Genomic DNA, 13,010 nt, shown 5'->3' with positions numbered 1-13,010 from the left:
GCAGTTATTTATGGCGTAGTGGGTAGCCAGCAAGGGTACTTGTAGCAGTTACTTATGGCGTAGTGGGTAGCCAGCAATGGTACTTGTTGCAGTTATTTATGGTGTAGTGGGTAGCCAGCAAGGGTACTTGTAGCAGTTACCTGAAATGTGTTTAGAAAAGGCTCTGAAAGACCGCTATTTCAGCTTTCGCTGTGACTGTGCTGCGCGTTCTGCGCAAACTTGGTGTTTTTTTTTAACATGACATCAATGCAGGATGATTTGCATTTCATCAATATTTCTTAACATTATCCTATGACAATCAACCAAAGAAGACAGCCCTGTTACGTTTACTAGAATTTACGTCTTAAGTGAGTTTTGTTTGCCTGGAATTCGCTGTGTATTACAGCTGTGATAAATGCCATTATAAACATTTCCCACCACCCTCCACGGTTGTTTGGTGACTCAAAGGGACACTAAAGGCACTATTAAGTCGACGTTGATTGTTGAGGTAGCAGTCCAGAAACCTCGTAGTGTTATTTTTGTGCCAAGGAAGGACCTATTTTGAAATAAAATAACGCTTTAGTGGTCCGCATCGCGTTAGCGCACTTCAAGTTACCCGCCTCAAGAAGCGGACCGACTGGACCGACTCACGTCACTGTTGCCGTGCACAACGTTGCCCGGCTTAACTGGGCTAGTCGCAGCAGACCGAAAGCAGTGGGAGCCACAGCAGCAACAACGACCATTGATCAATTTCTCGCCATTGGCTTCGAGATAGCAGACGTTTGTTTGTTTCACTTGCGCCCCACTAGACAGCACCACCTGTCCCGTGTAACCATGCAAAAATTGAATTTTTGAACCACTCGCACCATTCCCCATAGTAACGTCCGGTGGTTCCTTTTTTCATGAATCAAACAGAAACGAACTCAGCCTTTTATTGCGTCTCTTCATGTATGGAAGGTTCTTTATTTAGTGCAGTTAGATCGATTACTAGTGATTAATTGTAGACGGTCCGCCTGATGTCATCGGGATCATTTTTAAAATGCCCTACAGCGGCGCTTGTGTTTTTGTGCATTTACGTTAATTTCTTGGTAAGTAGGGCACTGTTGTTGATAATATTGTTGTTTTAAGTGTTGTCATACATCTTTCACTCTGACCTAATTGATAGTTGACTTTGGTGTCCCTTTAAGCACTCGGCTGCTGACCCGCAGGTCACGGGATCGAATCCCGGCCACGGCGGCCGCATTTTCGATGGAAGCGGAAATGCTTATGGCGGCTTTCAGACGTTAAACACCAACAATTATCATTATTATTACTATAATAATAATAATAATAATAATAATAATAATAATAATAATAATAATAATAATAATAATAATAATAATAATAATAATTGTTGTTGTTGTTGTTGTTGAAGATTTCCCACCGCAAGAGCTATAAAGGCTACAGCGCAAGAGCGCATGCGTGTATGTATGTATGTATGTATGTATGTATGTATGTATGTATGTACGTACGTACGTATGCATGTATGTATGTATGTACGTACGTATGCATGTATGTATGTATGTATGTACGTACGTATGCATGTATGCGCGCGCGCGCGCGCGCGCGCGTGTGTGTGTGTGTGTGTGTGTGTGTGTGTGTGTGTGTGTGTGTGTTTGTGTGTGTGAAATCTAGCTATAGAAAAGGACTTCGAGTCGGTTACTGGTTGCTACACATTTGGCAGGTTCTTTCAGAGCTTCAGCTAAGGCGATCACCTCCTCTACACGAGCGAAGTTTCACCGCGTGATGACTCCGCCTGCCGCTGTCCGTGTGGCGTGACATTCACCGCGGCTGTATGCGCGCTGGTTCCTCGGCGCCTTGCTTGTCTGCAACAGATGGCGCGGTGACGCCATTCCTTCGCCAGCCCCCGATTGCCCTGACGTTTGGCTCGGACACGCTTTCTTTGGCTCAGTTAAGGAGGGGCGTAAACGCTGCGTGTTGACCCAGCTGGTGCATCGCGAACTTCAAAGACGGGGCTGATAAGGATGGGTCTTCATATTGTTGCAATGCGAGTAAGATGCCAAGGCGCGCCTCGCTAGCATGTAAATTTAAAATGCGAAAAAGCGCCCGTTCACGCTGCGCCTGCTTATGAAATGTCATCTGGCTACCACTGCGCTGTCATATGATGTGATAACAACCAGCGCAAGATGATAAATGTCTGTCACTGAATGATAAATGAAGGCAATATAAATATATCAACGAAGTGTCTAAAAAACAACTACTGAGTAAAATAGAAGTCACTACTACTTATTTGAATACGTACACGATCAACGCTCGCAAACGATTCGTACAGCGTGCTGTTTTCATCACACTCTGACCTTGGTGTTAAAGAAATGTTGCTAGTATGGCTCTTGATTGGATCATGGATGACTCTAATTGCTTTTCGTTACCATCCAGGTTACAACTGCTTGAAAAAGAAATGGGGAACACTAGAGAATGTACACGCCACAAAGAGGGGCGTGTATGTATACCCTTATATTTTCCCCCTCATTTATGCATGACACAAATACTGCCATCTGCCTAGTGCGTAACTCAAGGACAACGAAGGGTGAGAGCATCGGTGCGCTTTTTCATTCCAAAACACTTCATTCGTTTCTTTACTTAACTGGATTTCCCACCAGCTTCGTGTGAATACCCATGAGCTAGTCAACCTGCGTCTGTACTGGAGCATCTCTTTAGTAGTCACGCATTTTATATAAGTTCATTGCCTTTCTGTGCAATCGAGGTCGGGATTTGTCCCACAGTGAGTATGCGTGTGCAGCCTTTGCACGCTGCGCTTCGCCGCGTGCGTCACTGCACTCCCCTCGAGGTGCCACTGTTTGTGAGTATGTATCAAGAATGCGAGGACTTCACTGAGCAGAAGCGAAAAGATAAAGAAATTTTCAGGATCCCTTATTCATTCACCTAATCATAGGTCGGCAATACTTGTGGAGTTCACTCAGACTCACTTGTGAAATACAATTTGAGCTTCAATTGGACTAAATCGGACACAGACTCACGAAAATTTTCCTGAGCCGGACCCACTTGGACTGGCACGACAAACGACGCGGGATCTACCAGTTTTTCACACGTCCCTTCTGGGGCTGTTGTTGTAAAACGGCGCAGTAAAACGGGTTTGTGATGTATGAAGCGAGGAAAAGCAGATTTATCCACAATGAGGTACGCCGACTTGCTTTGCGCCGGCCAACAGCGGCGACCTCAATGACGACTCTGCTGCCCTCAACTATTTCGTTTGTTTGTTTATTAATTATTTTTTTCTCTGTAAAGATGGTTACGCAGTCGCAGGGGCCAAGGTAAAAGCTTCTATAAGCAGCTTGGGAAGCTGGTATGTGTAGCCACCGGTTTCTTTCGCCCTGCTGTGACGGATTGGCAGACGGACGATCATAAGGATATTTCCTATATATAGGTAGGATAGCAAACTGGACGCATAGTCTAGTTAACCTCCCTACCTTTCCTACATTCCTTCTCTCTCTCTCTCTCCTCTATATAGGGCCTTGCACGTTTCCCGAAAGTTCATATTGTTGTACAAATGAAAATTATCATTCCATTATTATTATTATTATTATTATTATTATTATTATTATTATTATTATTATTATTATTATTATTATTATTATTACATGCACCAGTGATTGGCGGAGGTGGCGCCGTTGACTGTTATGGATATATTGAGTAAGCAATCACCCAGCAGTTACAAACAGCGATTACAAAACTTGGACGCCACTTGAGCTTCGCCTTCAAGAGTAATCCGCGATAGCGAAACCGGGCCCTGTGCGAATCGTCTTATCAGTCGCTATAGCCTGTAGCTTCGGTCTCGGCGTATGCCTCAACCATGACGTGCCGTGTGCTCAGATTTCGGTGCACGTTAAAGAACCCCAGGTGGTCGAAATATCCGGAATCCTACACTACGACGTCCCTCATAATCATACGGTGGTTTCGGGACGTTAAACCGCACGTATCAATCAAAGCGTCATCAACCATGCCGTGAGGGAACAAACTACTGAGCGTGCAACACTGGGATTTTCAACTTATTGAAATAGCAATTGTTAAGCCAATCTGCGAAGGACCCTCTACGCATGCGTAAGGCAACACGCGACCATTTGTTTGAGCGCTCTGTAATGGTGGCCTCTAAAACACCCATTTGTTGCGCATTTCACATGTTTGGACGCCTGGCACAAGTCTACGCTTCTAACAGTTAATATTGCGTGCGTTAGAGAGATTGATTCCACTACATGAACTGAAGGGGTGTAAACATAAGGTCTCGCTTTTTTGGTTAGACACAATATCATTGAGAACTTCTACTACGTGACATTCTTATTGTTTTTTTTTGTTCGAATCAGCTTCGACCAATGACGTGCCTCTGTGGCAGAATACCAAATTGCCAGGCACAGAGCCTCGGTTTGATTCGTACTCCTATCAAAGTTCTTTATTTTTTAAATTTTGTTTGCAAGTTTCTTGATTCTGTTTTTCTCTTTTTGTCACGGACAAGGTTATTTTTTCTTTCTCATTCACAGCCGGAGACACCGACATTAGAATTTCTGCCAAACAAGCTCTTTAGCGCTATTGCGTTCAAATAATATACAGTGCATAAATGTTATAAGTATAAGTGAAGAGACAGTCGTTTTTCTGACAACGTAATTTCAGCGCATGATCAAGGCACACACTAAAAAAGCAGTTGTAACCTACAACAAATATACCCCATGAATGTTAGTGGACGGGCGATACAAGTTGAGGCCATGTTACTAGAGCCAAGCTTTTAAATGCGGCATGGAGAAGTTAATAATTTCATGTTATAATTTGTTCTTGATTGAGCTATAAACCAATTAATGTTGCTCGTGACAGACCTCCGAAGAAATCTGATGGAATTCAAAAGGCGGGAGCTACCTAAAGTTGCGTCGTAAAGATAGAAAACTCACTGCCAAACACAAGTTTTGATCTCACGCGGTAAGTGGGAGTTCGCGCCCGGTACCTCAAGCGACGCCAGCCGTTGGCCCCCGCCAAAGCTAAAGCTACCTTTCGCCCCTCTCCCAGCAGCAATGAAAGACTGGTTTGCGCCCCCCCCCAAAAAAAAAACAATAATATTCTGCTTACGCCCATGCGTCCGCGTGCCCAATCTCCACTTCACAGCCAAGGGTGTGCTCCGTCAGAAAGTAAATTCCTGGCTACATTACTCGTTATAACGGCAAATTTTGAGCCTCAACATCTTGTACAATAGAGAATACACTTACGCTTTCAAAATCACGCGCTCCTTGGCTCAAGCCGAGCCGGTGGTGCCTGTCCTAGTGCCGGTTAAAGGAAGCGACGAGTGCAGCTTTTTGCGGTGCATCAAATTTGGCGCGGGAAAAAAGCAGTTTCGGTTTCTTGGGACGGCAAAAACTAAAACTGAACGTACAAAATATGGACGTAAAAGTACTTTGGCAAGTTTATTGTTTTATACAAACGGAAAATAAAGGTTTTATATGTAAGTTTTTTGTTTTATATTTTACTTTCATGGTTTGTAGCACATTTTCTCTGGCTTTCAGTTTAGCTTAGTTGGGGCCTGGTCGGTGCGGGGCGTGCGTCGCGCTAACTGCGTCTCCGTTCGTGCTCCGTTCTTGTCGCTCCGTTCTTGTCCGTGTCTCATTTGTGTTTGTGTAAAGTCGGTAAAGTGTCACGTTTCCTGCCATTGTGTTGCAGTTCGGGGATGGCTGAGAATATTTTCCTTTTCGTTCCGAACATCATCGGTATGTACGAAGAATCGCCGTAACTTTTAACGACGATCATAATCACTGAGCCGATGTTTATTGAGCGATCTGTCAGAATACGCTATCCTAAAGAAATTGTGAACGGGTCGATCGGTTCACTCTATCTTTTGTTTGAAGTAGCTGACCTGCCTCGCTTGAACAGACCTGAGACGAGCATCTTAAACCAGTGTCTCACGGCCACTGTCGTTCGCAATCGCCTAATCCAAATTCGGTTTCTCGATTGCGATTGACTACTCTGCGTACAGGAGGCAAATAGATGCAAGAAATGCGATTCAGAACGGGTCCAATGCGATTCGCGATTGAAAGTGCGCTGTGACACCTGTATTAAAAGCAGGGAATCTATTTCTAGTTTGAATATGCAGCTCGGTTTTAGTTGAACGAACCTGCACAAATCATCGTGCAATTTATACGTGTGATAAATTGTAAATTCTGTTCGATTCTCTCCAAAACACTCACTTTGTACCCCTGTTATCGTCTTAAGTGGCGCAGGTGTTCTGGTGGAAATGGCGTCGGTATGTTTTCGCTGAAACGATAGTTTAATCTCATTATACCTTGAGGCCGCGACCTCACCCTGCACGACCAATGTGCGGTGTTCTGAACGTTCAAATAAATATGTTCAGTTTGCGAGAAATTAAGTGTTAAACTATATGTGTCACATTCAAACATATTTGTTATTTAAAAAAAAAACGCTGATTAGCTATTGCGAGTTGGGTACGACTGTGCCCTCTGATTAATTAAATTTAAAAAAAAAGAAAACACTTGAAGGGTGATAGTGCATTGCATTACTACAGTTAATATCGTAAGCATGCAGTTACACACAGTATGTGCTATAAGAGAACCGTACGTGTCATTCGTAGACCATGTTTAATGAGAATCATGTATTACCTTTCAGGGTATGGCCGCATCGTGTTGGCCATGGTGTCATTTTACTTCATGCCCACAAACTGTCTCGCTGCATCAATCTGCTATGGACTCAGTGCATTCCTGGATTGTATTGACGGCCACGCAGCGAGAATGTTCAACCAAAGTAAGAAATCTAATTGGGCAGCATGTCATGATGCTGAAAAAGGTGTACTGAAGGTGGCCCCCTTATACAAAACAATGCCATGCATGAACCCAAAGAAAAGAGACAAAAGGCATTGCTTGCACCATCGACTGTGGTCTTGAAATTCTACAATCTTGGCAGCGTGCTTGTAGTGATGCACTTATTTGTAACAGTAACCAAGACCGCAAGACGCCAACCTCGTAACTTTAAGGTCAGCTGCTGGATGATGCCAGCACGCAAATTGTTTGCAATTGCTGAAATACTTCAGACATTAAATGGTTGTGCTTGGGAGTGGGATATTTAGTCTTTTGTCCATTCTTTTACTGAAGTCGCAAAAATAGTCAGGTCAACTTTGTATGAGAAAAATGCATTGTGCAATGACTCTTTTTGCATGACCTGTCCTCATAGGTACCAAGTTTGGCGCCATGCTTGACCAGCTCACAGACCGTTGCGGTACCATGTGCCTGCTTGTGGTTCTGGCACAGTTCTACCCAAGTTACACCTTCTGGTTCCAACTGAGCATGGCCATTGACATCGCCAGCCACTGGCTGCATCTGCACACGTGAGATGTGCACAGACCCTGCTTCCAAGAAATGTGCACGTGGTGTTGAACATCGCATGAAAGACAACACATTAGAGCTGTTTGCTTCTGTAGTGAATGTACAAATGTTTTGTGCTTATCTATTTTTGATGAGAACGTATTTTTGACTAACAGAAATACGTACAAAATGAGACATAAACAAAGCTTTGCTACAGTGGCGTAACAGTTACGTGCTCGCCTGCTGACTCGCAGGTCGTGGGATCGATCCCAGCCCTATCAGTCGCATTTTGCTGGAGGCGACATCGTAGAGGTTCATGTACTGTGCGATGTCAGTGTATGTTAAAGAACACCAAATGGTTGAAATTTCCAAAGCCTTTCTCTGTGGTGTCTCGTAATCATATCGTTGTTTTGGGACGTTAAACCTCATATGTTAATGACATCAATAAACAGATTCACATCAGCCTGTGGACCTCACCAAATTAAATACAGCGTAGAAATGTTAGTTATCTTGGTGCCTTTGTGTGAAGATGAAAAAAATTCTTGGACTGGTGCATCATTTGCTTGCAAAGCTACAGCTTTGACCAAAAATTTTGAATCTCCAGAGGCACTTTTCCGTAACCTCACAGGCTATTGCAGTGTTCTGCAATAAAGGCGAATTGAAGAGGCTAGAAGGTATCTTTCTGACTTTGGGATCGTATGTAGTAATTTATGAGCTTTTTGTGCATACCACATGGAAATTGCTATATGGAATGGTGGTTGCTTGGCTTCTACATTCTGTCATTTCTTGTGTGGGCAAGTGTTCTGTAGCACTTTATTATATAGTTGGTGCAGCACTACTATTGATTCTTGATGTATGACATGCTGAGAGTTGACATGGTCACTCAAAAGACTTCATTGTTGTTTAGGTCCCTTCTTTCTGGCAAGGACAATCACAAGAACCTGGATTCTAATGACAATCCGATCATGAAACTGTACTACACCAACAAGGTCAGCTCCGTTCAAGTTAGCTTTTCCATGTTTTTTAGAAGACAGAGTACTACTATGCTGCCATCACACCACTTAATGATTGACTGATTGATACAATGACAAATGACACTGCTTATATGGTATTCTGCTTGAGTGCCTAATAGTTATACTTTCTACTAAATCAATGCCCAGTTATTTTTTTTAGATAAAACCAAAGCCAGTTATCAATACTTTGGCATATTACAGTTAAACCCCTTTATAAGAGGCATGCTCTGGGCAGCAATGCTTGTTTTTTTTATGAGATGTCTCTTAGAAGCAGGTACCTTGCATATATTTTCTTATCAATGTGTATTTTACCGTAGATGCGCTGGTGTCTCTTATACCCATTTGTTTCTTATATCAGTGTCTCTTATGAAGGGGTTCAACTGTAGATAATTTGATACAACCAAGCTTGCCTGCATAAAAATTGAGAAAAGTTTTTGTGCCATGTTTGTCATGTATTAATCTGTTTTTTTTAGGCTTGTGCAAATAGTGAATTCTAAGCCTGAAGTGAATTCGTAGTGAATAGGTAGTGATTTGATTGAATAATATCAAAGTGGATTTCAATAGTATATATCACATACTAGAAAGAACAGTGGACATATTTGTCGGCACCCAACTCACTTGCACAATACTTTTTAAAAATTTAAGCAAGACCTGAGCAAATGCCATTCTCTTTGGTTCAAAGGAAGCGAAAACAGCTTCGAATAGTCGCCGGTTGATTTTTGGTATAATGCAAGTGGTATCCTGTAAAACATGTTATGTTTTAAAACTTAGTATGCTTAGAACATATAAGTCTGTATAACAAGCTGTTAAACTTGAAAATTGATGAACCAATTTGATGGTAATACATGTTCTATGATGTAAATGCCAGGCAAAAAGCGGTAGCAGTGTCGGGACAGAAGCAGCAAGAGCTGGCCGGATAAACGGGCGGTGTTGCAGTAGCAACCAGGCAGTCCAAGCTCATGCAGCGCGCAAACGTGTTGATCTCGCTGTAGTAGTGGGCATTCCTCTTCACTACAGTTAATTTAGCCTAAGAACTGAGGCAGTGCAGATTTTTTCTTTGATAGGTGTTTTCACGGCTTAGAACCCCTCCACTGCAGTGAAATCACCTTAACAGTACAGTGACATGAGGACTAATGTACAGCAGCTATTCGTTTGTTTCAAATACTTCAAAATTTCCAATAATTCAAATTTGAATCAAAACAAATTTGACTACTGTAACATTAGTTTGAACGTTTGCACAAGCCTAGTCTTTTTCCATTGAAGGAAAGGTAAGAAGTAACTTTCAAAAATGATATGATATACAGAAATTTTTTCTAATAGTCTGGAAATGTTTTCCAGCACGATTAAGAATGGAGATTCTATGTGTGCTTCCATCATTATGCCTACAACCAACCAGGCATGTTTGCAGAGAAAAAAAAATGGTGGTGGGGGGGGGGGGGGTTGTGGCTCTTCTGAGCACTGTATATGGTGTGTGCGAGTGAATTTATGGCAGCAGATGATTCAAGATAGATGTGCTCATTGCTTAGTTTGTTTTAAGAGAATTATTCTATACGGCTATCTATTGGACAGCTTTCCATGTTCGATGTAGAGAATAATTTTGCTTTTATCCAGATTCGACTTTCAAAGTAAGAACACTTTTGGGACCACAGCAGAGAAGCATCATGCATTGCACTACGTAAATTCACCTGAAAAGCTGTTTTGTGGTATATTTGGTCTACCGCAAAATCCAGAGCTAGCACCCCTTTTTCTTTCTTTCGATGAAGGGTAATCCGACAATATTTGGAGGGGGCCCATGTTCGGTCACGCGCCGCAATTTAAGATGGCGCCAGAAGAGCCACTAAGAATAAAAAATGCATATGTGTGCTGCTACTGTAATGTTTTATTGAATACAAATACATTTGCAGTTTTTATTAGCTCTCGGTTGACAAATACAAACAGTGACTGAAACAATGAAAATGGTGGAAGGGAAGAGGGCTTGGCGCATATTTTCTAAAGATGGAAGGGGATGCTTGCCCGGGCAGGGGCACTTGCTTCGGATTATACAATAAGATTTCGCAACCGTTTTCAGATTGTGATGCAAGGGTCCTGGGGCTATATGTAAGGTTTTAGAGACCCCTTGCTGCGTTTAGGCACTGCAAACGAAAACAGATGGCTACTTTTTTTTTGATTGAATTGCTTGTACATGGACTTTTATATTTTCAAATATCACCTTTTCAAAGGACACTTAAGTGGACTAGGCTCCTTAGTGCACAGCCAGACCAGGGTATTTATGCATTTCAACCTGTTCACAATGCAGCTATCGGGCATTAAGCCCCCCACATTGTGTTTAGCAGCATAGCATGTTAGCCAATGAGCAAATTTTGCACGCCGACTTTTGCCTTTCAAGTTACTCAAACTACACTTTGATGGTGTAATTTATTTTGACCTTGTTTGTAATTGCCTTGCTGTGGTTTCCTTATCTATTTTAGCCAATCTTGTTCACGATGTGTGTGGGAAATGAGGCATTCTATGGTGGCCTGTACTTGCTCCACTTCACTGAAGGTCCCCTTGGTGAGCAATTTTATTTTGACATGCTTCTTTAGTCTGTGCTGGGGCATTGAAAAAAGAAGCATCGCTTCTTCAGAGAATTCACTAGACGTCCTTCAAAATGCAGCACCGTCAGGAATTCTCAAAAAGGACAGCAATGCAGGAGCTAGTGTTTTCATTTTTAGTCGTGTATGTTAAACCAATGTTGTGCGTGCATGATGGTAGCATGAAAGAAAAAATATTTTACAAGGACAGTGCAGCACAGCAGCAACTTAGACACAAAGAAAAAGTACACACCGCTGGACAAAGCTATCCGAGCTTCTCACCTGCGCCCTATTAGCTTTATCTATGTGTAATGATAATTCATGCATAGCTCATGCATAGCTCGGAAAACACATCGTCAGTGCTAAGCACGAGACGCTCGCGCCGGACTTATCGCTGCTTTCGCTGGCTAGGCCTACGCTCCTACCTGGTTTCAAATAACAGTTCCGACTGTCACAGTTCTTTATTATATATGTAAGAATACACAGATAATGTATTAATACAGATAATGCATGCATGTAATAATTGCAAATACGCTATTAGCACATTTAGCATGTGCTAGTTATGCTGTGTCATGTTTTAAAAAATTGCCATAAGATTGTTACAACTTGCAAAGAATATTGAATTGTTAGACACTTACATTCGCTGAAGAATTTGGTTGCCTTTTAGTATGTGGGTGGGATGATTGACTGAGTAATGTTTCAGGAGCATGTAGTTTACAACATGATGTGTCTATGTTTCAGTGCTTGGACTGGGCCTCTTCAGAGCCATGACACTCATCAGTGCTCCAATAGCCATCGCCAAGTCATTTCTAAGCCTTCTCCAGATGCAGATTGCAGCTGTGAACCTGGGTGCCATCGATGTCAGTGAGCGTAGTAAACGAACCGAGTGAGCTGCTTAAGCATTTGGCACCACCATTGTGAAATTATGTTCTAGTGACCACATTGCCTAAAGAGAAGCGGGTACATTATGTGTATTTGCCCTATCTTGCCATGTTTTGGTTTTGTGCTTAAGAATTCTTTAAACATCTTAGAAACACAGGCATATTGTTCCTGTAGACATGCCTGCAGCCCCATTACTTTATTTTTTCTTCAAGAATTCACTGAGTTCAGCATTTACTCACTGGCCGAGTCAGACAGATTTTTGTGTATATGTATTATTATTAAGTAGAGTCATCACCTTAAAGTCTCATCATTTTCTAATGATTTGTGTATCTGAGGGTCATGTGTCATTAGGCTTTCAACAGCCTAATTCGACTAATAAACGCTATAGGCTCTACCAGGTGTCATAACACTTAAGTTATTCAATGATGTGAAATGTTAACCATCAGCTTGTTAAGCACTCTTTTTAATTGTCTAGTAGGTCATTCATAGTCATTCAAGAGTGCATTTGTGAACTTTATGCCATACTAGATCCAATAGAAAGCTTTTGTGACTTGCAACTTGTAGCATGGATAATCTATTTACTCTCACCACAAATGTATTCATACTACAAATGGATTCACATGATGAACGTTTCCCCCTAATTGGTCTCTTAATATTAACAAAATTTTTCTTTTGCACAGTGATTGCACTTGAAACCAGGCCACCAAAAAGTGAATGCCTGGTTTTGATTTTTGCTGAGGTGATGGTGATAATGATAACCAATCATTGTGTGAAATGTTTACTAGTGCTACTTGGCATCATTTGCAAAAAAAGCCAGTATTTATCCATGTTTTCCTTGTCAGTGTGATCAAGGGCATTACTTTGTGTCGACATGTGTATAGAGTGATTGGACCCATCAGGAACATTTTAGTGCAATGATATTCAAGCTACATTACCAGCTTCAAGCTCGGGGATGTTGAGCAATCATTGTGTGAAATGTTTACTAGTGCTACTTGGCATCATTTGCAAAAAAGCGAGTATTTCTCCATGTTTTCCTTGTCAGTGTGATCAAGGGCATTACTTTGTGTCGACATGTGTATAGAGTGATTGGACCCATCAGGAACATTTTAGTGCAATGATATTCAAGCTACATTACCAGCTTCAAGCTCGGGGATGTTGAGCAATCATTGTGTGAAATGTTTACTAGTGCTACTTGGCAT

At 42.0% G+C, this 13,010-nt stretch overlaps 1 protein-coding gene across 1 annotated transcript; it reads left to right on the top strand.

The window, feature by feature from the left end:
- The first annotated feature begins 5,560 nt into the window (after window positions 1-5,560).
- Window positions 5,561-12,352, top strand: Pis (phosphatidylinositol synthase). The gene is made up of 6 exons (XM_037433406.2): window positions 5,561-5,741; window positions 6,655-6,789; window positions 7,216-7,369; window positions 8,254-8,335; window positions 10,828-10,909; window positions 11,671-12,352. The coding sequence occupies exons 1-6, from the start codon at window positions 5,702-5,704 to the stop codon at window positions 11,817-11,819; spliced, it is 642 nt and encodes a 213-aa protein (XP_037289303.2). The 5' UTR covers window positions 5,561-5,701; the 3' UTR covers window positions 11,820-12,352.
- The last annotated feature ends 658 nt before the right edge of the window (window positions 12,353-13,010 follow it).

The sequence above is a fragment of the Rhipicephalus microplus genome, chromosome 3, assembly GCF_043290135.1.
Source record: "Rhipicephalus microplus isolate Deutch F79 chromosome 3, USDA_Rmic, whole genome shotgun sequence".
NCBI classification, from domain to species: Eukaryota; Metazoa; Arthropoda; class Arachnida; order Ixodida; family Ixodidae; genus Rhipicephalus; species Rhipicephalus microplus.
Note: the sequence above shows the minus strand (reverse complement) of the source record. Positions and strands in the feature narration are given on the sequence as shown.

Coding starts and splice junctions, on each gene's coding strand:
- Pis (XM_037433406.2), top strand. CDS start 5,702: ATGGCTGAGAATATTTTCCTTTTCGTTCCGAACATCATCG. Junction 5,742..6,654: donor TTTCGTTCCGAACATCATCG/GTATGTACGAAG, acceptor ATTACCTTTCAG/GGTATGGCCGCATCGTGTTG. Junction 7,370..8,253: donor CACTGGCTGCATCTGCACAC/GTGAGATGTGCA, acceptor ATTGTTGTTTAG/GTCCCTTCTTTCTGGCAAGG.